At 35.2% G+C, this 27,946-nt stretch overlaps 1 protein-coding gene across 3 annotated transcripts in view; it reads left to right on the top strand.

The window, feature by feature from the left end:
• The window catches only part of ARFGEF1 (ADP ribosylation factor guanine nucleotide exchange factor 1), a 153,930-nt gene that overhangs the window by 40,996 nt on the left and 84,988 nt on the right, over nt 1-27,946 (top strand). For all 3 annotated transcript variants that reach the window (XM_029924028.1, XM_029924027.1, XM_029924029.1), the window contains exons 2-5: nt 20,168-20,198; nt 20,728-20,884; nt 22,042-22,188; nt 23,789-23,968. In XM_029924028.1, the coding sequence (XP_029779888.1) occupies nt 20,168-20,198; nt 20,728-20,884; nt 22,042-22,188; nt 23,789-23,968 (515 nt within the window). The remainder of the gene's footprint in view (nt 1-20,167; nt 20,199-20,727; nt 20,885-22,041; nt 22,189-23,788; nt 23,969-27,946) is intronic.

The following is a 27,946-nucleotide window of genomic DNA, read 5'->3' as shown; positions in this document are numbered from 1 at the left end:
TTTTCATATGCTTTTTGGCCATTTGTCTATCTTCTTTGAGGAAATGGGTATCCAAGTTCTTTGCTCATTTTAAATCAGGGTGTTTCATTGTTGGGTAGTAGGAGTTTTTTTTTTTAATATAATCTGAATATTAACCTCTTATAAGATACATGATTTACGAACATTTTCTCCCATTCCTTAAATTGACTTTTCACTCTGTTGATTACATCCTTTGATAGAGTTTTTAATTTTGATACAGTCTAATTTTACTTTTGTTTCCTGTACTTGTAGTGTCCTGTCCAAGAAATCATGACAAGTCTAATGTCATGAAGCTTTTTGTCTATATTTTCTTGTGGGGTTTTAAAGTTTTAGCTCTTACGTCTTTGATCCATTTTGAATCAATTTTTGCATATGGTTGTAAGCTAATGGTCCATATATGAGCATCTTTTAATATAAGCCTTAGTTTCAGAAAGTTAAAACTTATAATATTAGAAGTTGGTAATAAAACACACAAAATCCTAAACAAATTTGAGTTGTTTGGTTATTAGAATCCTTTTTTTTTTTCCCTTTGGTGACCTCCTAAAGTTTTCTGTAGTATTGCATATTTTATTTAAGCTGCTCTTTTTATAGAAGTTTCATTACTGTTTACATCATCTGTGATGGTCATGAGTGTTGTGTAAACAGCAAAAAGAACATGTAGTTTATGAATAACACAGAAAGACCAGCATTCTGTTTTTGTTTCCCTTCATACTGTTCAGATAGATATCGTGATACGGTGGAAAAAAGTTCTGACAGCAGTCTTTTTAAAATTCTATTCCTGATTCAGTAATCAAGTCTCTTTGGGTCTCTTTTCTGTCATGCCTGCTTCATAAGGTTTTTACAGGATTAAATGAGATAATATATATATTCAATAAATGTTCTTATCCCCTACATTGTGGTTGGCAAGGAGATGTAGTACACAATTTGTGTACAAAACTGTAAGTTTCTACATGGAAATTAGTTACTTAAATCATTCGTGGTTTTTTTTTTTTTTCAAAGTAAGGTGGGGTAATACATGTGTGTTTGTAAAGGAAAAGCTATCAAACTGAACACTTATAACTCATACTTTCCATATGTGGAAACATGTGTTGTACTTTAATAAGTATACACTAAAAATAATGTGCATAGGCTAAACATTATATGTTAGAAGGTTAACAAGGGTTTTCTATATGGTAAGATCATAGTTGGTATTTTTTTCTCCTTTATACATTTCTGTAGTTTACAGATTTTCTAAAGTGATCATGGGTTACTTTTATAATTATTTTTTAAAAGAATCTTAAGAGGTAATTTAATATTGAAATATTTGTAAATGGTATACTTGAATTTTGCTTTAATTGAATTCATTGGGAAAGGGAACCATGAAGTAAATGGGGGTGTTTAGGTAAAATAAGGTAACTGTTCAAAGTGGATAATGGAATTATTTATTCTTTACTTTTGAATGTGTTTGGAATTTTTCATAATAAGTTTTTAAAGCCTTTAAAAGAGTGTACTGTGTAATAGACTTCATAAGGACTCAAGTAGAAGATGACTTTTTTTTTAAGGATAATAATTTTTGGAGAACAAAAATTTGCCTCATGAAACTGGAACATGCATAGTACTTCACAATTATGGGAGGTTTTTTTTTTGTTTTCTGGGCTTATAGGCTCCTACATTTTAGCTGAGTTGCTTTAGCTGAGCAGTATTTACTTATAGAATATACATAAAGTGTCATTTGCTGTTTACTTTGTTACAACTCCTTCATTCCAGTCAGTTATATGTCTTTTTTTTTGGTCTTCAGTATAACTTTATTGAAGCATATTTTATATATTGTGTAATTCTCCTGTTTCCAGTGTACAACTTAAGGTTGTTTAGTTGTTGTTTAGTAAATTTACTGAGTTGGTACATCTATCACCGTAAATCAATTTTAGAATGTTTCTACCACTTTTGTAAAATTCCTCATGTCCATTAACTGTTAGTCTCTATCCCTACCCTGGACAACCACTGATCTGCTTTCTATTTCTATAGATTTGCCCTTTCAGGACATTCATATAAATTGAATCATATAGTGTATAGTCTTTCATAGATTAATTTTTTTCTTAGCATAATGTTTTTGAGTTTTACCTTGTCTTAGCATGTTTCAGTATTTAGTCTCTCTTTATTGCTGAATAGCATTCCATTTTATTGAATTGATGTGTTTATCTATTTACCCATTGGTGGACACTTAGATTGTTATCAGTTTTTGGCAATTATGAATAGTGCTATTTTCAACATTTACATGAAAGTCTTTGTTTGGGTGTTTTCATTTGTTTTGTTTTGTTTTGTTTCAAAGGAGAAACTTCCAGAACTCCCACCCTGGGGATACCAGATAGAACCCTCTGCCTCTTTTTTCTTTTCTCTCTCTCTCTTTTTTTTTTTTTTATGTTTTTTATTTATTTTTGAGAGACAGCATGAGCAGGGGAGGGTCAGAGAGAGAGAGAGAGAGAGAGAGAGAGAGAGACACAGAATCTGAAGCAGGCTCCAGGCTCTGTGCTGACAGCACAGAGCCTGATGCGGGGCTCCAACCCACAAACTGTGAGATCATGACCTGAGCCGAAGCTGGAAGCCAGACGCTCTACCGACTGAGCCACCCAGGCGCCCCTCATTTCTTTTGGATATAGGTACCTAAGAGTGTAATTGTTGAGTTACATGGCAAATTTATGTTCAACTTTTAAAGAAATTGTCAATGTTCTCCAAAGTGGCTACAGCATTTTACTTCCCTCCAGTAGTGTATGAGGGTTTCCATTTCTCCCTATCCTCACCAATGTTTGTTTACTGTATATTTTTAAAATTAAAAAAAATTTTTATTTATTTTTGAGAGACAGTGTAAGCAGGGAAGGGGCAGAGAGAGACACACACAGAATCTGAAGACAGGCTCCAGGCTCTGAGCTGTCAGCACAGAGCCTGACGCAGGGCTTGAACCCACGAACCATGAGATCATGACGTGAGCCGAAGCCAGATGCTCAACTGGCTAAGCCACCCAGGTACCCCTATTGTATATCTTTAGAATGTAGAAGAGCTGTTCTACGACTATGAAGGAACACCATATGGATTTGATTTGCATTTCCCTAGATTTATGATGTTGAACATCTTTTCCTGTGCCTGTAGCCATTCATATATCCTGCTTGGTATAATGTCTCTTTAGTTCTTTGTCCCATTTTTTTTAAATTGGTTGTTTGTCTTCCCATTTACTGAGAATTATATGTCTTTACTAACTGAACAATACCCCATGCACATTAATCTCTTCCCTCTCTTGCCCTTTGTCAATCCTTTCTTTCCCTTACTTTGTGTTTTCCTAAATTCTTTTTTCTCTTCAAGATTTAGCTGAAATACAACCTTTTTTTAGGGCTCTCTTGCTTACCTATTACTTACACCTCTTACTCTCCTGGTCTCTTATACTAAATATATGTTGTTCATTGAAATTTGGTACTTAATTATTTTAAAAAGTGGAAAGATCTTGGACTTAAAATTTACACTTTGGAATATTGAGCTTCTGATATGAGTATAGTAATTTATAATTTTTCTGAGGCATGAATTTGAATTAGTTGTGTATTACTTTCCAAGGCAAGTCTGAGGAAGTGAGTCACTTAGGTAATAACTGAGGTTAGCCACTGCCTGAGAACACGGCAGATTTGGTTTCTCCTTGTGAGACAAATTATTTGCCATAGACTTATTTACAAATTTTATCATTTTTTAAAGGTCTGCAGACTATCCTTTATGAATTTCAGTGGACTGAAAGTATCTTGAGGTTTTTTTTTTTGTCACCTACATTGTGTTTATTTTTTAAAATTTACATCCAAGTTAGTTAGCATAGTGCAACAATGATTTTAGGAGTAGATTCCTTAATGCTCCTTAGCCATTTAGCTCCCCCCCCAATATCTCCAGCGACCCTCTCTTCTCCATATTTGAGTCTCTTATATTTTGTCCCCCTCCTGTTGTTATATTATTATTGCTTCCCTTCCCTTATGTTCATCTGTTTTGTATCTTAGAGTCCTTATATGAGTGAAGTCATATGATATTTGTCTTTTTCTAATTTCGCTTAGCATAATAAATACCCTCTAGTTCCATCCACGTAGTTGCAAATTCCAAGATTTCATTCTTTTTGATTGTTGAGTAATACTCCATTGTATATTTATGTGTATACATACCACATCTTCTTTATCCATTCATCCATTGATGGAATTTGGGCTCTTTCATACTTTGGCTAGTGTTGATAGTGCTATTATAAACATTTTGAAGGTGCATGTGCCCCTTCAAAACAGCAATATCTTGAGTTTTTAAGTTGTTTTTATGTATAACTTATATCCTCTACTAGATTTTATGATCATTTACTTATTCATTGAACAATCATTTACTGAGTGTCCACTATGTTAATATCATTGGACCTTTCTCTGAATGTATAACCCAGGTATGTCACTTAGGTATCTGTGTGTGTTTTCTCTTAAATACAATCAGAACAACAGTAGCATCTATTTCTAAGTTGCTGGAGGTTCTAATAAGATATTTTATTAATTTTTAAATGTTTATTTTGTTTTTGAGAGTCGGGGAGGGCAGAGTAAGAGAGGGAGACCAAGAATCCCAAGCGGACTTCGCAGTTGTCAGTACAGAGCCCAATGCTGGGCTCGAATCCATAAACCGTGAGATCATGACTTTTGCTGAAATCAAGAGTCAGAAGCTTAACCAACTGAGCCACCCATGTCCCCCTCTAATAAGATATTTTAAAAGAATTTGAGGTAGCACCTGGCACTTGGTAACTGCTCAGAAGACATTAGGTGTTATTATGTGCAACTTGTGATAAGAACCAAAGATGCATTGGTACATAAGACTGACAGAGTTCCCTTTCTTGCACAGTTAATAATTTGGTGGGAAATGGAGAGACACAGAATAAGTAATTAGGTAAGTGAAGAGCACTACTGAGGGGAAATAAAGTGTTACCTCACAGGGGAAGTAATGGTTAATTGAGGGGATAAAGGGTAAGGAGCTATGCATCAGAACTGTCAGGGAAAGATCGAACCAATGAAACAATTCCTTTGGAATTGTATTAGCATTGTATTAGAAGTCTAATATGTATGTATACCTCACTTGATGCTTTTGAAAATTGTGCTATAAGAAGTGTGATATCAAAAAAGTGTGGTATTAGTATGCAAATTTGTTCATAGTTAAGATATGCAAAAAATACATTTTCAAAATCTAGAATGCATTTTGGAAGGGTAGAATCAAGAATTTGACTTTCTACCTTATTTAGCTTTATTAAGTGTCAAGCCAAACCAAGAGGTGGACTTGATAGTATAGCTTCAGGAGATTAAACTTGTGAATGTGTGTGTTTAATAACTTTTGCCATACAATTGTGAGAAATGCAAATTTAATGTTTTCATATGTGTTTGTGATGATTCAAATCTTGACGTCTAAATCATTCTTCAAGGTATGTAGCTCAGTCATACTTCAAGGTCTATATGCTGGATGTAAGAAAATGTGTTTAAACACTCAGTGCTGCATCAGTTATTTAATTCTTCCTTATATGTTTTAATGTGAATATGTATAAATTTTTGCTGGCCTATACTAAGATACTAGAGACTTTTTTTGAAAATTTTATTCGTAGGTAACTAGTAGAACCTTCTGATAAAATCACAAATGTATGATTACATGAGATGTTTGCTGTTATGACTATAGTGAGCATAACTTACAGACTGATACATTAATGGAACTGTTTATATATTGTAAATATTTAGAAGTTAAGTCATATACTCACCTATTTCATTTTAAAATTTATGAGGAAAGATAGTCTGGAAATAAAAAAATCTCAGTAAAAATGAAAAAGCTTTTTAAAGAAATATTTTTAAGGAACATTAGAATTGGAAATTAATATTTGTAAATTTAAAAGTAAAGGAATAGATAAATAGATATCAGCCTTTAATATTGGGTCAAACATAAAAATATTTACCAAAATCTTTATTGTCTTGTTTGCTTAATTTTTTAATGTAATGTCTTAAAATAGTTAAATTATACACAGAGTGTGTAGTTCAAAAAGTACACAGAAAGATAAAAGATGAAAATTGTTTTCTCCTGTTGTCTAGTCCTTTGATTTTTTTTCTCTTTAGGCAAACAATATGACTATTTCTAGCAAATACTTTGAGCAAGGTTCATGCATTTATATATATATGCATATGTATTGCTTTTAAATATTTCTGTTGTCTATTTTAAGTGGAGGCTTTGACTATACCACTATCCCAAATTTAAATACCTTCTTTTAATATCCCAGGGTTTTAGCTGTTTGTTCTAAAAGTCTCTTATAATTGGAAAGAGCTATACATTTATGAAATGCTATTATAAAATCATTCAGGTGGGTGGTTACTTGGTATTTATCATATTGTTGTTTGTGCTTTTGCATATTTAAAACTTTACTCAAAAAAAAAAGGATTAAACCCAGCTAAAACAAAGTACTTTCATATCTCTTTGATACTCCTAATACTCTTCTGAGATCCACAACTAGATATTATCATCCCCATTTGAAAAATCTAGAAACCGAGGTTTAGAAACTTCATACAGTGATAGACCTGGGGGTTTGACTCTGTCTTTTTGGGTCTTCAACCCATTTTTCTAGATTCTGCTTCTGTGACCAAGCCTGAAGTAGAACCCAGGGCCTGACTTACAATGCAGTATTCTTTCTGTGACCCCATAGCTGCTGCTTCTGCATATCTCATATTGAGCAGAATCTATGAAATGCTTAATTGTTTATTTACCACAAGGGGTATTAGAACAATAACTTAGTTCTTGATTTTCACTGTAGTCACTGCAGGTTGTTGATCGTGAACAGCCACTACATTCTTTCCTATCTAAATATTAAGTTCCATTAAAGGATCATTTTCATAATTCATGATTTCTTTGAATGCTGATTTTCACTTTGTGAGTTTTCTTGTATTTGGTTTGCCTGTATTTAATATTTTTGTGTTATTAGGCAGACACTTGATCTGAATTCTGTTGAGATTTTTATATTGTATTATAAAGTCTGGAGTGGAAAAGAAAATTATTGACCTGGAATATTTATCATTCAAGTCACATTTTTAATTTGGTTTCCAAAACAATAAGATTCCTTCTTTTCTGAATTAAAATTAGCACAGTTTTCTTTTTTGTTAGAAAACTAATTATGATAACATTGTAAAATTAATGCTCTTTTTCACTAATGAGTTGTGACTCAGCCATTTGATTTGGGCTGTATCTCTCTTGTCATCTTGCATAAGTCTTTTCACTCTTTTTAATATGTAAGATGGGCATGCTGGTAATACTGTGTGCTATTCTAAGAATTAATAAGATGTATGTAAAACTGCTTTGTAAGTTATAAAATGCTACACAAATGAGATTTTTTTATTAGACTTTTTCCTATTCATGCAATTTTGGTTGAGCTAATTACAGTTTTCAACACCTTAGAAAATATTTCTCAAGGATCTCAGTAATGTTGTTGTGCCAAACATTCAAGAATCAGTTTCAGTTTATTAGAATATTTAATCTTAGTTTTAAGTTATTTATTATGGGAAAAATTAGGGATGCTTGAGTGGCTCAGTCAGTTAAGCGTCCAACTTTGACTCATGTCATGATCTCAACAGTTCATGGGTTTGAGCCCCACATTGGGCTCTGTGCTGATAGCACAGAGCCTGGAACCTGTTTCAGATTCTGTGTCTCCCTGTTTCTCTGCCCCTCCCCAACTCGTGCTCTGTCTCTGTCTCAAAAATAAATAAACTGTAAGAAAAATTAAAAATATTATGGAAAAATTATTTAAGTGCATTAGGGAACTTAAAATTATATATTATCTTTGGCCAGAGATGAAGGCCTAAATTTAAAAAGTTTTTCAATTGTACATTGCCTTTCTGTTACAAGTAATTAAAACATTTAAAGATGTAAAGTGAAATTTGGAAATTGGAAGTTTGAGTCATTTGTAAGCTATCAGTGGTTCATGTGTTTAGTTTTCATTTGAATCCAGTCACTCTCCCATAGGTGATTTTTGTTGTTTCTATGGTGGAAACTTCATTTTTCACTTTTATTTTGAAAGTTCCACTGATACTCAGGCAATTGAAGGCAATAATAATAGAATGATTGCAGTCTGAAGTTTGCACTCCTTTTTGACATATTTTCTAGAACCGTATTGTAAAATGAGACTCTATTGGCTTTTAGTGAGAAGGGGGAACATTGGCTTTTGAATGAAAATCTATTCTTTTACATCTCAAATTTCAGAAAATAGCCAGGCCACTCTAGCTGTGATATAAGAAAACATTTATTTGAAATTCAGCAGGAAATTTGGTAAAGTACTGCTCAAGTTCTTGCAACATACATATTTTATTTTTTTTTCTGCTTAGTAAAAAATGAATCAGCATTATTTGCCAATAATTTTGTTGGAAGTAGTAGATTTTCCTAAAAGTGCATGTAAAGTACATTCAATTGAGGGAAATTTTCCATAGTTTCATTTATGGTACTTGTTTCCTTTTTTAGAATATTGTAAGGTAAAATTTAGCTTAGCCCAGGGCAAACTTTATAAACACATAATTAATGAACTTTTTGATGTGTAAAATAATACTAAGCACGTCATTAGTAACTGACCATTTTTACTGTAAACCATGGAGATAAATAAAACCTTACAGCATAAACATTCATTTAAGCATTACTCTAGTATTGAAGCTCATGTTACTGTGCATTGTACCTTGCTTTTCTAAAATATTTGAATTTCTTAAGAATATCAGTATTTATGTACTTTTATCGGTTCTTCATCATTTTAGTAACTAGGGACTTCGGTTAATTCATGTTAATAAATATTCACTGTACAAGCAACTCCTAGTTGATCCCAGCTGAATATTTGTTCCCATTGCATCTTTTTGCTTCCATAAACGAAGGGAAATATAGATAAGTGACAGCAGCAGCATAAGAAAAAGTTACGTCCTTTTTGAGTATTTTCCTGGGGCAGAAAAAGTAACTTAAGCTGGCATTTTGTTTTAAATTACTTTTTACTTTAGTGGGAATCAGTTGTTTATATATGATTTAGTCATAATTTTACAAACTAATATTGGAAATGACTCCAGATTCTGAGGAGACTGGTTATTTATGTTACAAGGGAGTTGGTATAGGGAACAGGTCTTAGCTGCATTTTATTAAGCACTATACCTCTTAACTATCTGGTTTCCTTATCCAAACCCTCGGAACACGTTAGAACTTCTCATGTTCCTGGCAGTCCTTTTGTGCCTTTCAGTTAGCTTTCTCTCCCATTTGCCAGGAAGTTATTTCAAACCCCAATCTCCTCAAAGCCTCCTCTTGTCTATTGTTGTACAGTAAACCACCCCAAGCCTTAGTGGTATAGCACAGTGAACATTTTATAATGCTCACAGATTCTCTGTCAGGAATTCAGTTTGGGTATCTTGCCGTTCCACAATGTCTGAGGCCTAAACTGAGAAGACTCAGATGACTGGGTGAGTTGTGAATGACTGGCAACTGGAATCCTCTGGAGACTTCTTCACTCACATGTCTGGTGTCTGGGCTGTAATAATTTGAAAGCTGGTCTCAGCTGTGATTGTAGACTAACAGCCCCCGCACCCTCCCACCCCCGCCATGTGAAGTGCTTCTTGCATCAGGGCTGCTGGGTTCCAAGAGTGGGTGTCTGGAAACCCAGCATTAAAAGTCAAATCAAGCAGTAGCTGTTGCAGCCTTTTTTTGACCTAATCTTGGTAGCTGTCCACTGTTATTTCTATTGCGTTTTGCTGGTACAAATGAACCTCTACAGCCAGCCCTGATTCAGGGGGAGAAGAATTAGTTTCTGTATCTTAGAGGGATTCTGACAAGGTCACTTTGCAGAAGGCAAGTGGGATGGGTGATAAGATAGTGACCATTTTGGAAAATACAGTCTGTCACAGTGTTCTGATTTTCAAATTTATGTCTTAGTACCAACTGAATAGTGCCACTTTCTGAACACATCAGTGGCTTAAAATAGAACCCTACCACAATGTATCTCTTCTTCACCCCTGCTCCTTCACCCCTACTGTTGCAGAGTGAGAAGACTGCATTTTGTGTCTAAGTTAATGGTATGTCTATGCACTTATGCAAACCAGATCTGTTCTTGCTAACACCCTTTCCTTCTCCTCTAGATAAATTAGATGGTTCATTGGTTTTCCTCTCAGGTGTTCATGGAATTCACATTTATTCATCCCTATTGTCACAGCTTTAATTCAAGCCGTTAGCTCCTCTTTAGGTTACTGTAGCATTCTATTTAACTCCTATATTTTTATTTAATCCTTAACTATATGAAATGTGATTCCAAAGTTAAATGGTTTGCTTTGAAAAAGTAAACCTAGCAGAATATATACTTCCAAATGAATGTTATTTTTCAAAATAATCCCTACATTTGTGCAATGTTTTATAAATTTAAAAAAAATTTATTATTTAAATTCAAGGTAGTTAACATACAGTGTAGTATTGGTTTTAAGGAATAGAACCCAGTGATTCACCACTTAAATATAACACCCAGTGCTCATCCCATTAAGTGCCCTTCTTAATGTCCAATACCCATTTAGCCCAACACCCTTCCCACGTCCCCTCCAGCAACCCTCAGTTTGTTCTCTGTATTTAAGAGTCTCTTATGGTTTGTCTCCCTCTCTGTATCTTATTTTTCCTTCCCTTCCCATATGTTCATCTGTTGTGTTTCTTAAATTCCACATATGAGCAAAATCATATATTTCTCTTTCTCTGACTGACTTATGTCACTTAGCATAATACAGTCTAGTTCCATCCACATGGCTGGATTTCATTCTTTTTGATTACCCAGTAGTGTTTCATTGTATATATGTACCACATCTTTTTTTCCATTCATCAATTGATGGACACTTGGGCTTTTTCCATAATTTGGCTGTGGTTGACAGCACTGCTATAAACATTTGGGTATATGTGCCCCTTTGAGTCAGCATTTTTGTATCCTTTGGATAAATAACCTATTAATACATTTGCTGGGCAACAGGGTAGTTCTATTTGTAATTTTTTGAGGAACCTTCATACTGTTTTGCCCAGTGGTGCACCAGTTTGCATTCCTACCAACGGTGCAAAAGGGTTCCCTATATTCCAACATCCTCTCCAACATCTGTTATTTCCTGAGTTGTTAATTTTAGCCATTCTGACAGGTGTGAGGTAGTATCTAATAGTGATTTTGATTTGATTTATATTTCTCTGATGATGAGTGATTTTGAGCATTTTTTCATGTGTATGATAGCCATCTGAATGTCGTCTTTGGAAAACTGTTGATTCATGCCCATTTCTTCACTGGATTATTTTTGGGGGTTGAGTTTGATACGTTCTTTATAGATTTTGGATATTAACCCTTTATCTGATATGTCATTTGTAAATATCTTCTCCCATTCCTTTGGTTGCCTTTTTTGTTGTTTGTTTCCCTTGCAGAAGCTTTTTATCCTTGATGAGGTTTTACTAGGCCATATTTACTTTTCTTTCCTTTGCCTCTCAAAACATGTCTAGGAAAAAGTTGCAGCCAAAGACAAAGAGGTTGCTGCCTGTTTTCTCCTCTAGGATTTTGATGGTTTTGTGTCTCACATTTAGGTCTTTTATTCACTTTTAATTTATTTTTGTATATGGTGTAAGAAAGTGGTTCAGTTTTTCTTCTGCATGTCGTTTAGTTTTTCCAGCATGATTTACTAAAGAGATTGTTTTTTTTTCCATTGCATACTCTTTCCTGCTTTGTTAAAGATTAGATTAGATTAGTTGGCCCTACATTTGTGGGTCCTTTTCTGGGTTTTATGATCTGTACCATTGATCTATGTACCTGTTTTGGTGATGTACTGTCTTGATGATTACAGGTTTGTGATACAGCTTCGGGTCTGGCATTGTGAAGCCTCCAGCTTTGCTTTTCTTTTCATTACTTTTGCTATCTGGGGTCTTTTGTTTTTCCATATAAATTTTAGAATTGTTTGTCTAACTCTGTGAAGAATGGTGGTATTATTTTGATAGGGATTGCATTGAATGTATAGACTACGTTGGGTAGTATTGGCATTTTAACAATATTTGTTCTTCCAATCCATGAGCATGGAATGTTTTTCCATTTCTTTGGGTCTTCAATTTCTTTCATAAGCTTTCTGTAGTTTTCAGCATATAGATCTTTTACATCCTTGTTTAGGTTTATTCCTAGGTATTTTATAATTTTTGGTATAGTTGTAAATGGGATCGATTCCTTGATTTTCTGCTGCTTCACTTTTGGTGTATAGAAATACAGTGATTTCTGTATGTTGATCTTCTGACTTTGCTCAATTCATGTATCAGCTCTAGCAGTTTTGGTTGAGTCTTTTGGGTTTTCCATGTCATCTGTGAAGAGTAAAAGTTTGACTTCTTTGCCAATTTGTATGCCTTATATTTCATTTTTTGTCTGATTGCTGAGGCTAGGATTTCTAATACTATGTTGAACAACAGTGATGAGAGTGGACTTCTCTGTTATGTTTCTGACCTTAGAGGGAAAGCTCTCAGTTTTTAGTTACTGAGCATGATATTAGCTGTGGGCTTTTCCTATATGACTTTTATCATGTTATGTTCCTTCTATCCCTACTTGCTTGAGGGTTTTTATCAAGAATTGATGCTGTATTTTGTCAAATGCATTTTCTGCATCTTTTGAAAGGATCATGTGGTCCTTATCCTTTCTTTTATTAATGTAGTGTATCATGTGTCATTTTGGCTAAGTTTTTGTCTTTTGAGTGTTTTTTTTTTCTTTTAATGTTTGTTTATTTTTGAGAGAGCATGAGCAGGAAGGGGCAGAATCTGAAACAAGCACCAGGCTCTGAGCTGTCAACACAGAGCACAACGCAGGGCTCAAACTTGTAAACTGTGAGATCATGACCTTAGTCAAAGTTGGATAACTCACTGAGCCACCCAGGTGCTCCCTTAAAAGAGTGTTTTAAAAGCTTATTTTGTTTCCTGCACTGAAGAGTACTACTGTTTTAAAAGAGGTCATATATTGTCTAGGGCCTGGCACTCCAGGAAGTGTTTCTAGTATGTGCTGTTTGCACTCTGCTGTTGCGTTTTTGCTGCTCTTTGCCACTCGTCAGTTCTCTGCAGACCTCTTCCTTGTTTGCAGTGGTGGAGTGTTTGGACGTTTAACTAGGCATGCTTTCTTTTTTGAAGTAATCCTGGAAAAGGGGAGTCTGATCCCCAAAAAATAAGAGAAGGAAAGGGGAAAAAAAGAAACCCAAACAGAATCAATAAACTAAAGCTGATTTTCAAAGAAAAAGGGGGGGAAATAGGGGAGAAAAAAAGCAGAAGAAAACAGAAGGAAAAAGAAAAGAATAAAAAAGCCTATGGCCTCTCCCCCCCCCCCCCCCCCCGCCCCACTGGAAGGAAGGGGGGAAAAAAAAGAAAAGGACATTTAAAAGAACAAATAAGGAACTATGAGCCTGATTCCAAAAGATAAAGGAGGAGAAAAAGAGTTGTCATTTGGTGACTGGGTGTGGGGGGGGGCGGGGAGGCGCAGCAGCTCTGGCTGTGCTGGCCTGGTGCCGGAGTGTGTGTGTGCGGCACGGTGGCTGTGCTGGTCTGGAGGAAGGGCTGGCTGCATTGGTTCTGAGTCCATCTTGGGCCAGTGAATAAGCAGTAGCCAGGCATGGAGAGGCAGAGTTCGGTGTAAGTGGGTCCTGCCTCCACAAGGGGGGGTCACTGCTCTCTGAAGTCTCACCATGTTGGTGTTGGAAAAAATGGTGCCACTCCAACCTCCTGTCCCCCCAGACCAGGGATCTCAACCCCCGGTGTTCAGGCAGCCCTCACAGAATAGCAAGGGAAGTAAACTCACCCTGCATCAAAATTCTCTTGTATTTTTTCTTTTGGCCTGCTGCTGGGATTCAAAACCCAAAGTCTTAATGGACCCAGCATGGCACAGATCTGCTCCCCTACTCTGGAGTAGAGCTGGCACCTGCAGGGTCTTTTATTCTTCGGGAGGCAATAAACTCTCTTCCAGAAGTACTCTGGGAGGGGACTGTTTTCTCCCACCACTCCCTAGAGATTGCTACACCATGCTCTGCACTCCTGGGCCAGTTTCCTTCTCTCCAGGAGTGTAGGATACAACTCCACTCTGGAGGAAGTCACACACTTCCAAAACCTCAAGTTTGAGCTCCAAGTGCTGTTTGCAGAAAGGAATTGGGACACTCAGTGCTTCGCACTCCCAGTCTGTAGTCCAGAGGGGTTTTTCTCTTGTGCTAACTCAATGCTAACTTGACTCCTCTTTCTCTCCCTTTTTTTTTTTAATTTTTTTAATGTTTTATTTATTTTTGATACAGAGAGAGACAGAGCACGAGAGGGGGAGGGGCAGAGAGAGAAGGAGACACAGAACCAGAAGCAGGCTCCAGGCTCTGAGCTAGCTGTCAGCACAGAGCCTGACGTGGGGCTCGAACCCCGAATGTGAGATCTGACCTGAGCTGAAGTCGGAGGCCCAACCGACTGAGCCACCCAGGCGCCCCTCTTTCTCTCCCTTTTGTGTCTCCATGGAAAGGGTTCCCTCCACTTCCTCGTGCAGCTGTTTTTCTCTCCCACAGTTCACATCCACGGATTTCTCACCTGCCAAGCTGTCCCCCTCCAACTGTGGAGATCCTTCTGCCACTCTGCAGACCGATTACCTGGTTGTTCCAAGTAATCTGACCTCAATACAGTTGTATTGAGGGACAAGGAAAGCCCTGGGTCCCCTTATTTCTGTCATCTCAGTTCCTCTATTTTAGAAATATTGTTTAAAATTCCTTTCACATATCTTGTTATCATTGATCAGATCACTTTTCTTAATTGATCCTATATCATCTTTACAGTTTGGGTTATAAGGTTCTTGAGATTAATGATAATTATTTACTCTTTTCTAGAGCATATAGTGCTTGCACACACACAGTTTGAGTTGGTTGGAAGAAGCCCTAAAGTTAGGAACTTTTGTTTTGTGGTCACATAACATTCTTCATATTTGGCTCCAGGCCATTTGTGATTGGTTAATTGGTGGTTAGAATCTGATTCCCTTTCTAGAGATTTTTTCTTCAATGAAGTTAGTCATTTAAAAGAAAGAAGTAGGCAGGAAAAAATTGCAGATAGTGAATTATACAAGTATAGTTGAATACCAGCACCATTTTGATAATTGATGCATACCTCCTACAGTTATTGCTTTGAAGTGGACAACACTTTGGATGTATAAATTCTAATGTGTTTATTAAAAACAATCCATTTCACTTATCAGATCTTTCCTTAGATTACCAGTTTAGTTTTCACTGAGTAAATACTGTTGTTCTGGAAACTAAAGGCAAAATGATGTCATGAGAGGTGGATATAAATTACTCATAATGTGTAGCTAACAGAGTCTGTTGAATTGTGTTGTTATTTTGAAGTTTGTATTATACTTTTGATGGTCAAAAGGAAAGTTGCTAAGCATATTGATATCAAACATAATATTGTAAGAGGGACTATTTAATATACTTAGGAAATCAGGCATATAACTTGTATATAATCAGTTATTTTTTAGTAAATCATTCTTTTCTGTTCATTAAATAAGTCTTCTGCCTTATTAACTGTGTTTACATGGTTCTAGTTACTTACTGTACCTGGAAGGAGTAAAACTCATATATCTTTCAAAGTGTTTCAGATCTATACTTTTTATGCTAATGCATAATGATGCAATTCCTCCCATTTTAATCTTTGCTTCTGTATATAAGTTATGTTTGTTATAGTGGCTATGTTTCTGGGTTTTAACAACTTTTTATAAAACTAATTTTGAAGGGATATGGAGAGTTAATGGCTAGAGAGAAAATAATTCCTAAAAGAATTTCAGTAATAAAGTTTTTTTTAAAGGGCTAGGACTACACAGTTTTAAAACCTATATATGACTAAACAAATTTATCATCTGATTTTTATCTTATTTCAGCTGAAAAGTGATTACTTTTATTACTACATCCAGTAGTCCATTTGCATCGTCTAGTGTTTCCAAAGCATTTTTAAAACTACTGTGCTGTTTTTGGTCATCCTTCTCATAATTCTGACATTAACAATAAAGTGTTTCATAATTAAGCACTGTGTGGTTTTTACTTTGAGTATGCTAATACTTCTTAATTTGGTGTTTTAATAATTTTTTGAGTGTATTTTTTCTTTAATAATTAGTTTACTTCTTGATTCTACTGTTGAAGGCCAACCTGAAGCAAACCGTTTCTAGACCCTAATTTATTAAGACAGGCAGTGTCCTCAAAAACTGTATTACTGGGCATTTGTTATAAGAAAACTAAAAAGGAATTTCTTTTGAGCATACACTCAAGTGTAGTTGTCTTACAAGTATAGTAAATGGATGTGACCGTGGTGGATGAAACCCAACTGTCTTCCACTTGTTTCTTTTAACTGCTTTATAGCAATGATTTTTAAGCTTGTTTGTATATCAGAATCCTCTTGAAGCCTTGTTAAAACACAGATTGTAGGACTCTACTCACAGAGTTGCTGATTCAATAAGTCTCTGTGGGGCTGGGTGGTGGTGATGCTGCTGCTCCTGGGACCATATTTTGAGAACCATTGCTTTATAAGTTTATGCTGATAATTGTAGACTGAATTTTTCAGTTCAGTTGCATTAGTCAGTAGAAGGTTGCATAACTATCGCACAATGTAGAGAGTTAATACACTAAGACTAGTGAGACTAATTTCTGGATCACTACTTGTTGGCTTTTGTCGGCAGTCTGACCTTAATATTATTTAACTAATGTGATCCATAGTTTTCTCCTCCATAAGATAGGAGTTGTCCTTTGAGGATAAAATTAGGTGATGTGTGGAAAAATATTTTAAACTGCATATTGCTGCACAAATATAAAGAAGTATTGCATATTCTTTAAAAATTTAAGCTTAATTTAAAATACTGTGGTTTATCACATTGTTACTTTCAGTATTTTGATACTTACTTTCCACCTCCTTCCCTCCTTAATCCCCCTTGTCCATGTAATCTTGATTACTTCTTAGTGACAATGTCTTCCACTTTAAGTGACCTCAAATAGCTCTGAAAGGAAACATATTAAAATGAATTCAGGCTGTATTGGTGGGACTATAAAATTATAAGCATTTTGTGAGACCAGAAAGATAACCATGCAAGCTATGTTAATAATCAGTGGGAGGAGGGGTGCCTGGGTGGCTCAGTCAGTTAAGCCTCCAATTTCGGCTCAGGTCATGATCTCACGGTTCGTGGTTTCGAGCCCTGCATTGGACTCTGTGCTAACAGCTGTGAACAGTACTTGCCTTGTGTAACTTATGATATGGAGATAGAAAAAATATAGTACTAAATGAACTAGAGAAACATGTTCAATATAGCTTGTGTTGGCTTTGTTTTTTTAGACTCTTTAAATATTGGCATTTAAAAATAATGGAGTCATAGAGTTCATAGAGTCTTTTAAGATCCTTTGAACCATAATGTTTTAGACCAAAGGTCAGCAAACCTTTTCTATAAAGGGCTTTGCAGGCCAAGAAGAAAAATCAAGAATATTATGTAAGTACTTACATACCAAGAGAAAACAGATTTATACACATTTTTTATTGATGAGATTCAAAATAACCATAATTGAGTATAAACACTTTGCAATCGTGGCCTAATGAGAATTCTTATAAGTGGAGTAACATTATTCTTCATTACTCTTCACTGGGTTTCAAAGTTAGTGTTCCCTGTCATCATTTTGATTGCCAATATTTATATGGCAATCAAAAACTACTCTTAAACTCTGGAAAATGGGTGCTAGATGGCTTTGGCATTGAGCCATAGTTATTGACTGATATTTTAGAATGTAAAGGACTTCTGCAGTCATCTAGTAGTGCAGTAAGGGTTTTTTCCCAAGGTCACACAGTTATTTAGTAACAGATGGTGTCAAACCATAGTGCTCTTTAAAATGTACTACTTCTGGGGTGCCTGGGTGGCTCATTTGGTTAAGTGTCAACTTCAGCTCAGGTCATGATCTCACGGGTCATCGGTTCAAGCCCTGCATCAGGCTCTGTGCTGACAGCTAGCTCAGAGGCTGGAGACTGTCTTCGGATTCTGTAAGATCTCTCTCTGACCCTTACCTGCTCATGCTGTCTCTCTCTCTCTCTCAACAATAAATAAAACATAAAAAATAAAAATAAATAGAATGTACTACTTCTAATATTCTTAAATAACGTATTACTAACCAGAATACCCTATATACTACTTATTTCATAAATGGAAATTCACCTTCTACAAAAACTGCTACTTTATACCTTCCCTTCCCTTATATCTTTTTTCTGCCTTCCTTGAATTTTAGCAATACCTCAGATTCTTAAATAAGGATAATATTTTGAATAAAAAATATGGTTAAAAATTTTAATGAAGATTTGGGCCATTTAATAAGTTTTCCTTTCATCTGTACTGTATTTTCAAGGTGGTTTAATGATTTTTATTAAAAACTTCTTTAAATGTTTTTTATTTATTTTTGAGAGACAGAGACAGTGCAAGCAGGGGAGGGTCAGAGAGAGAGGGAGACACAGAATCTGAAGCAGGCTCCAGGCTCTGAGCTAGCTGTCAGCACAGAGCCTGACGCAAGGCTCGAACCCACGAACTGTGAGATCATGACCTGAGCCAAAGCCGGACGCTTAACCGACAGAACCACCCAGGCGCCCCTAATTATTTTTATTTAAAAAGATTTTTTTTGTTTATTTTTTAAAGTGAGAGAGAAAGAGACAGAATATGAGTGATGAGGGGCAGAGAGAGAGGGAGACATAGAATCTGAAGCAGGCTCAAGGCTCTGAGCTGTCCGCACAGAACCTGATGCGGGACTCGAACCCACAAACTGGAAGATCATGACCTGAGCTGAAGTTGGACATGCTTAACTGACTGAGCCACCCAAGCACCCCTAAATTATTTTTAATTATATATATTGGTGAACTGTACGATTAAAAAGTTTTTTTTTTTTTAATGTCTATTCATTTTTGAGAGACAGAACACGAGTGGGAGAGGGTCAGAGTGAGGGAAACACAGAATCTGGAAGCAGGCTCCAAGGTACTGAGCTGTCAGCCCAGAGCCCAGTGCGCTGCTCAGATCCATGAACTGCAAGACCATGACCTGAGCCAAAGTCAAACACTTAACCAACTGAGCCACCCAGGGTCCCCCGTGAACTGTGCAATTTTAATGACCATATTCAGATCTTAAGTATCAGACATTGTGGACTTTTATTAAGTAGTATTTTAAATACCTACAGATAATATTTTTGTATTGTATCCCTTTCACTTCTACCACTGGTAAAATGAAAAGAGCTTTAGAGAACAAAACTGAGATACCAAACATCAAATGCTTGGCACAGAGTAGGTAATGATAGATAAAATTTTGTGTGTACCTATGATAAAATTATTTTTATCAACAAAGTCACTTTAGAAAGGTCTTAGTATAGTCTCTGGCTAACTTAATAATTAAGTTATAGACTAGTAGTTGTTTATAATACTAATTTTAACACATTTGTTCAATATTCATAGATCCACATATGTAATAGAGTGGTTAAGAAACCAAGATCCAAAGTTGTGAAACCTAATTAGCCATACACCCACGCCATACAGCCCTTTAGCAAATTACTTGATCTCTTTGTGTTTCATTTTCCTAATCTTTAATTTTTTTTAATGTTTATTTGAGAGAGGGGGACATAGTGTGATTGTAGGAGGCGTAGAGAGAGAGGGAGGTACAGAATCCGAAGCAGGCTCCGGGCTCTGAGCTATCAACACAGAGCCTGATGCGGGGCTGGAGCTGGAACTCACAGACCATGAGATCATGACCTGAGCTGAAGTCTGATGCTTACCCCACTGAGCCACCCATTGACCCATCATTTTCCTGATCTTTAAAATGAGGGTTGCTGTGAGTCTTATGTTAGTACACTTAAAATGTAATAGCGCTTGGCACATAGTTCTCAACAACTGTTGCTTACAATACTAGTAATCATTATAATAATTATATAATAATAGTAATTATTAATATATAGCAAGAGAATTTTAGCTGTCGAATTTTCCTTTGAATTTGCATTCTTCTTAATTTCTTTTAGAAGTTATGAATTAGTTTACAAAGTCTATAATCAAATTTACTTAATGATTTTTCTGTTGTCAAGGTTTCTAACATGTGCCTCTTTTGTCCCCTCAGAGGAAATAAAAGCGGAAACGGAAAAGCAGAGGTTTGTGGGGTTTCTTTTCTTTAGTAAAAATAATTTGCAAACTTATCAGTCTTGGTTAAAATAGTAATGCAATCATCTATGTGTGGCAGATTTTTCTGTATATAATCTTTATAATAAAATTAATAATAAATGGTTTTTAAGAAATATAAGCAAAAAGATCTCTTAAATAAATAGGAGGATATTCCTGAAATACCATAAGATACACTTTAAAGTCTTTGTTTAAAGAGTTTGATTCATATTTAGAAAGGTTACTAAATGATTACCTTATAATTTAAATACTTTTTCAGTAATTAAATAACTATTTTAATTTCTTTGATTTTCTCACATTTAGTTATAGCTCTGGCCACTAGCTTTATACCTATAGCAAATCATTTAATTTCTGTGAGCTTTGGTTACCCTCGTGAAATATGGGAAGATGAAGATTGGTTTAGCAAAATTCCTTTTAGAACTGAAATTTTGTGTTTTCATAGAAGTTTATCATCAGTATGGTAAGTGTAATATTCTAATTGTACTCCTCTTTTTCCTGTAGTCCTCCTCATGGAGAAGCAAAAGGTGGATCAAGCACCCTTCCACCAGTGAAATCAAAGACAAATTTTATCGAAGCAGACAAGTACTTTTTACCCTTTGAATTGGCATGCCAGTCCAAATGTCCCCGTATAGTTAGTACATCTCTTGATTGTTTACAGGTATGTATAAATGACATTATCTAAAAATTAATTTGAATGTTTCTAAACATTATCACAGTTGGTGATTCAGACATTTTCCATAAAAGCCTTGAGTATTCTTTTTGTGGTAAGAAGCCAAATGGTTGCTTATACACAAGAGAGACAAAATAATAGTTTCAAAAAGATGTTCTAACTTAAGGGTAGCAAAAATCATTAGTTAGCGTAGTGAGACAAATAGTCTACTTAAAGTGTTTATTTGGTCATATTTTCCATCAGCGAAGCAAGAACCATAGTACTATTAACCTGCTGCTGACTTTATATACATCATTATTTGCAATGATTTTACTGAATGCCTGCTGTTTTATATCAAGCAATAGGTTAATATTGACAGTTTAATTATTCACTACCAGACTTCACCTCTGATATTCATGTATGTCAGAAAAATTCCTTAACTCTTTCATCCTGTTTTATTTACACAAACACGTTTGCGTGCACGCACACATGATTCTTAAGATACTTGTAAAACTTCCAGATAGAGGGGTGTTTCTGTAGGTCTTTTCACTGTTTAAGGAATTATATGTATTTAACCAATAATTCAGTGGCTAGGGACAGACCATATTCATATGATTTGTTCGAGGGATAGATTAAGAATAAGTTCATTTGATTTGTAACCTTGTTTTCCCTGAAAAATTAAAATTGTGCTATCTAAGACTTTCCAGGGCTATAATGGATGATGATTGAACAGATCCATGATTTATTACAGCAGTGCATGGAAATTGGGTTTTCTGTATGTTCACAGATCTGATATGGAAAGAGATGGAATCATTCAAGTGTGTTAAGATAGCTTTCACAAAAGTAATATCCATAATGGTTAGATAGCAAGCAGTAAGCTATTCTGATTCATTGCAGACCAGATCTAAGGTGTAGCTTTCTCAAAATATTGAGGTGGTTTTATTCTGGTTAGTATGTTTTTGTGGATATTACGAATGTAAATAATTTTACATGGTTATAGCTAACATAGCTTTCTTCAGGAAAAGTTACTATAACCTTGCCTTTGATTATATCTTAATGTTTTTATGTAAAAATTTAACATGTTCAATCATATATTGTAAATTTAATGTATAATTAATATACATATTAGTTTGCTTAATTAGCTTTATTTTCATTCTCCATTTTAGAAACTTATTGCTTATGGGCACTTGACTGGCAATGCTCCAGATAGTACAACACCAGGCAAAAAATTAATTGATAGAATTATTGAAACAATCTGTGGCTGCTTCCAAGGTCCTCAAACAGATGAAGGAGTTCAGCTGCAAATAATAAAGGTAATTGGTTATATAGTGAATTTGTCATTCATAATGTGTATATATATATATATATTTTTTTAAGTTTATTTATTTATTTTGAGAGAGGGAGTGAGCACATACCAGTAGGTGGGGGGCAGAGAGAGAGAGAGAGGAAAAAAAAAAAACCCAAGCAGGAGCTCAATTCCATAAACCATGAAATCATCACCTGAGCTGAAATCAAGAGTTAAATACTCAGTCACCCAGGCATCCCTCTATGTATTTTTAAAATCAGAAGCCATTATCTTGGATATATTTGGAAAGGTCATTTTATGTGCTTTCTATCTCTAATAGAGGTCATTTAGTTGCTTTTTAGATTCCATATCAGTGGACTTTGTTGAATGCCAAGAGTTCACTAGAAGACTATATTATATTTCCAGGTCTGTTGTTTTGAAGGCCCCAATTTAGTCTTCGGCTCCCAGAGTCTTCCAGAGTATTTTGGTTTCTGGAATGTTTGCCATAGATGTTGCATCTTTTGAGCTTTAGGGTCCATGTGATGGTCCTGTGACCCCTCTAGTTTCTTCTCTACTTGTGGATTCCTTATAGCCTGCCCACTAGACCCATGCTTCACCATGTGAACTATTTGTGCACCAGCTTTCCTGATTCCCTTGCACTTACTCATTTGCTAAACCTGCTCAGCCAAATTTTGTTCTGGGTTTGTGCTATAATATACCTGGATGATTAAACTCCTTTAAAGAAAAGTCACTCAGTTGTGTTTTTAGTCTGTTATAAATATTGAAGTCTTAGTATGACTGCTAATGCTCATGGTGATATGTTTACACATCAGTAAAATTTTCTTGTACTTTTAGTACTTTTGAAATAATGTGTAGATATAGCCCCTTTTTCATGTGTAGATTCAGTCCCTTCTGAGCCTTCACAAGTCTTCTCTTTATTCTAAAAATGCCATCCAATCAATTGGCCTGTCATTCTCAATTTAATATCAATCATGGTTTATTTAGCATATACTCAATGCTGACTTTGCGTAGCATTGTACAGCATAAAGGACAAAAGAGTCCTTCCTCTTGAGAAATTGCAAGTACCCTAATGTGTGAACATTCATATAAAGTTTATTGGGAACTTCACTTAGGGTTAGTTTAAATGCTTTATTCTAATTTAATCTGACATTTTAATACTTTATTCTGTTGGTAAACATCTTCCACAACAACAGCAGTACATGTATTGAGTCTGATTTATGAACCATCTCAGAAAAATTTGGAAGTGAATAAGACAATGTCAACCAAAGTTGATAGTCTTATTCAAAAGATATGTCATATGAATCATATGTCATATGAGGCATATCTGTGCTCTGCTGGACAATTAATGTTGTGCGTTTTAAGAGACTAAGAGTTTTATAAAAGTGAAACTTGGGTGTTGAAATAATTTAATTGTGTAGTTTTTTAATGTTACTATTTGGAAATTACTGCTACTTGATAATATATTCAAGGATAGTAGAAATTCTTTTGGTATATACTGAAAATTTGTGTGTAATGGTATCTAAAAGTGTTAATTCTAATATAAAAATACTCATTTTTGTGCTGAAATGCAGGATGTAGAAAATTGCTTTAACTGTGTCTTTTTAAAGGCTTTACTTACTGCAGTAACGTCGCAACACATAGAAATCCACGAAGGCACTGTACTGCAAGCTGTGAGAACATGTTACAATATCTATCTAGCAAGCAAAAATCTCATCAATCAGACCACAGCCAAAGCTACTCTTACTCAGATGCTAAATGTTATCTTTGCACGCATGGAAAACCAAGCAGTAAGTATTCAAAAGCATAGATTGTAAAGAATACCACAGGTACCAAATAGAGAAAAGAATTGACAGAAATTAAAGTGAAATCTTTGGTACTTGTGCGAAGAATGTCTTTCATTTACTGTTTTACTTAATGGAGATCTGTGGTATTATTTTGCTTTGTTTTGAGGTTAACTGACTTGTTTAACTTCGGAAAAATATTTTTGGTTGTTCACAAGTGGAATTTGAAAGATATTTATTGTCGTCCTCATGGAAGTGTTTATAAATTGATCATACTTTTATTCTATGCAAGTTTAGTAGATGAGTTTAATGAAGCTACCTGATTTGATCTATTCTGATATAAAATTATTTAGTCATTGAGTCCTTTAAAAATAAAATACGTGTCTCTATTGATGAAATACATTTTTGGGGATAAGAGATCAGCTAAAGAATCATTTATATATTCTTTAAATTGCTTAGGTCTACCTAATTACAAATCAACTTCTAACTTTTTTTTAAACTGATTTTAAACTTCAAATATTACAGAGAGATTTCCTTTACCTCTCTTTCCTTAATGCCAGTGTCTTATATATGTTACAATACTTATACATTACTGTTAAATAAACTACACAGCCTACTTGAATTTCACCAATTTTTCTACAAATGCCCTTTTTTTATATCAAGTTTCAGTCCAGGGTCTGACAGTGTACTTACTATGAATTTAGTTGTTATGTTTTAGTCTTCTCCAGTTTGTTGTCTCAGTCTTGTCTTTGATCATCTTGATGCTTTTGAGGGATACTTAAACCAGCTTTTTTTTTTTTAAATGTACCTCAGTTTGCTTTGTCTTGATGTTTTCTCATGATTAGACTGAGGTTGTCTGTTTTTTTGCTAGAAAACCTCTAATGCATTGTTGTGTCCCTTTCGGTGCATCATATCAGGAATTCATGAGGTTGGCATGTCCTGTTGCTGGTGATGTTAACTTCGATTACTTGGTTAAGGTGGTATCTGCTATGTTCCTCCACTGTAAAGTTATTAGTTACTCTTTTGCAGTTAATAGACATCTTGGAGATACCTTAAAACTATGTAAATATCCTTTTTCCTTCTTACACTCCCCCATCCCGAACTTAAATATCCTTCAGTGGATCTTCATTGGCAACATTTATTACTGTGGTGGTTCCCTAGTGGTGATTTTCTGTTTATCTCTTCTTCTCTAGGTAGTAACAAGAATTAATTTTCTGTATCTGTTAATAAGAATTCTTTCCTATATATTTTTAATTTTTTGTTTATATCAGTTAAGTCAGTACTCAGAGATATTTATTCTGTTGGTTATGATCCAGTGCTCAATATTTTGTTGCTCATATTATTCCAGCTTTGGTCTTATGTACTTTTGACAAGCTCCCATCCTTTTTTAAGCACCTCTTTACTTTCTGTAATTTCAAAATATTCCAGGTTCATTTTGAATTTTTCCTGCCTCAGCCCTAGCACCAACCACTTCAACAGGGAGTTTTGGCTCCTTCAGTTGGAGAATGGTAATTAAAACCAAAACCTGAGTGTTCAGTGTATTCATTGCTACTGAGATGTTATTGCTTCTTGGCCCTCTCAGCAGATAGCACTCGGAAAGATATATCAGTATACTCCCTCTACCTCCTAACACCACACCTGTCTATCTGTATATATTTATACTGATAACTTCTTTTAGTCCAACATGACAGGGTTCATTTCAGCCTTTCCCCTTTATTTATTTGTAACTTCCTTTCTCTAAACAGTGAAAAATATGGCTTTTATTTTCTGTGATATGGTATTCAGTCCTGTTATACACATAAAACTATTTTAGAATAGTTAATCCATACCACTGTGAGAAGCAGACTTACTAAGTAGATTACAGCATTTATGTTTATTTCTGTCTTTAGCCTTTTTTCCACAGTCTTTCTGGGATAATGTTATTCCTTTATAATACAATTAAGTTCATTTGTTATTGCTTGTTTTCCATTTATTGGTTAGTTTTAATTGCTTATTTATTTCTTGAGTATGTTAAACAGTACTATGATTTAACACAATCATACAAGCTTAACACAAGCTACACAAAAGGTAGGACTGTTGCTCCTTCTTCATCCCTCTCCATTCTTCTTCCCTCCTTTCTACCCCTTAGATGTAGCTAATCTCTTTTGTTTCTAGTTTATCCTTTGTGCATTTATGTAGTACAAATGAGTAGATACATGTATGGTTTCACATATTCTCTTTCTTACATGAGACATAGCATACTGTAGTAGTTATATTTCACTGCCTAACAAATTACCCCAAACTTCCAACTGCTTAAAACTTATCATTTAGCTGCTGATCTCTCATAGTTTCTGAGAGGCCAGGATACAGGAGTGGCTTAGCTAGGTGGATGTGGTTTCGATTCCACGTGAGATTGTGGTTGTCTGTATGGATCACAGTATGAGCTGGGGCTGTAGTCACTTAAAGCGTTCATTGGCCTAGAGAAGACACCTCCATTCTTACTCATTTGGCTTTGGTGAAAGGTTTCAGTTCTTCACTGCCTGTCGGCTGGAACGGCCTCAGTTTCATGTGGGTCTCATAGGGCTGCTTACAGCACGGCAGCTGGTTATCTCCAAGGTAGATGATCAGACAGAGGGAGCAACAACACAGAAGCTACAGTGTCTACTTTATGATCAGAAGTAGGTACACAGACCATCCCTAATATCACTTTTTAATGGCAGAAACATGAGAAAAATTTTATTGGTTTGACTTGTGCAACAAGTTTCTTTTTTATAGTTTATTTCTTTTTTAATATACATCCAAGTTAGCATATAGTGTCACAGTGATTTCAGGAGTAGATTCCTCCAGTAACCCTCTGTTTGTTCTCTATATTTAGGAGTCTCTTATGTTTTGTCCCCTTCCCTGTTTTTACATTATTTTTGCTTCCCTTTCCTTATGTTCATCGGTTTGTATCTTCAAGTCCTCATATGAGTGAAATCATATGATATTTGTCTTTCTCCGACTAATTTCACTTAGCATAATACCTTCTAGTTCCATCCACATAGTTGTAAATGGCAAGATTTCATTCTTTTTGATTGCCAAGTAATACTCCATTGTGTTTATATATACCACATCTTCTTTATCCATTCATCCATCAATGGATATTTGGATTCTTTCCATACTTTGGCTAGTGTTGATAGTGCTGCTATAAATATTAGGGTGCATGTGCCCCTTTGAAACAGCATATTTATGTCCCTTGGCTAAATACCTAGTAGTGCAATTGCTGCGTCTTAGGGTAGTTCTGTTTTTAATTTTTTGAGGAATCTCCATACTGTTTTTCCAGAGTGGCTGCACCAGTTTGCATTTCCACCAGCAGTGCAAAAGATCCTCTTTTCCCACATTTTTGCTAACATCTGGTTCCCTGTGTTGTGAATGTAACCTATTCTGAGATACAGTGGTATCTCATTGTGGTTTTGATTTGTAACTCTCTTGATGTAGAGTGATGTTGAGCATTTTTTCATGTGTTGGTTGGCTATCTGTATATCTTCTTTGGAGAAGTGTCTGTTCATGTCTTTTGCCCATGTCTTCACTGGACATTCCATTGGTTGCCTTTTGTTTTGGTGATTGTTTCCTTTGCTGTGCAGAAGCTTCTTATTTTGATAAGGTGCCAATAGTTCATTTTTCCTTTTTTTTTTTTTTTTTTTTCTTGCCTCTGGAGAGGTGTTGAGTAAGAAGTTGCTGTGGCTGAGGTCAATAAGGTTTTTGCCTGCTTTCTCCTCTAGGATTTTGATAGCTTCCTGTCTTACATTTATGTCTTTCATTCATTTTGAGTTTATTTTTGTGTATGGTTTAATAAAGTGCTCCAGGTTGATTCTTCTGCATGTTCGCTGTCCAGTTTTCCAGCACCATTTGCTGAAGAGACTGTCTTTTTTCCATTGGATGTTCTTTCCTGCTTTGTCAAAGATTGGTTGGCCATATGTTTGTAGGTCCATTTCTGGGTTCTCTATTCTGTTCCACTGAGTCTGA

The sequence above is a fragment of the Suricata suricatta genome, chromosome 15 (assembly GCF_006229205.1).
Source record: "Suricata suricatta isolate VVHF042 chromosome 15, meerkat_22Aug2017_6uvM2_HiC, whole genome shotgun sequence".
NCBI classification, from domain to species: domain Eukaryota; kingdom Metazoa; phylum Chordata; class Mammalia; order Carnivora; family Herpestidae; genus Suricata; species Suricata suricatta.
Note: the sequence above shows the minus strand (reverse complement) of the source record. Positions and strands in the feature narration are given on the sequence as shown.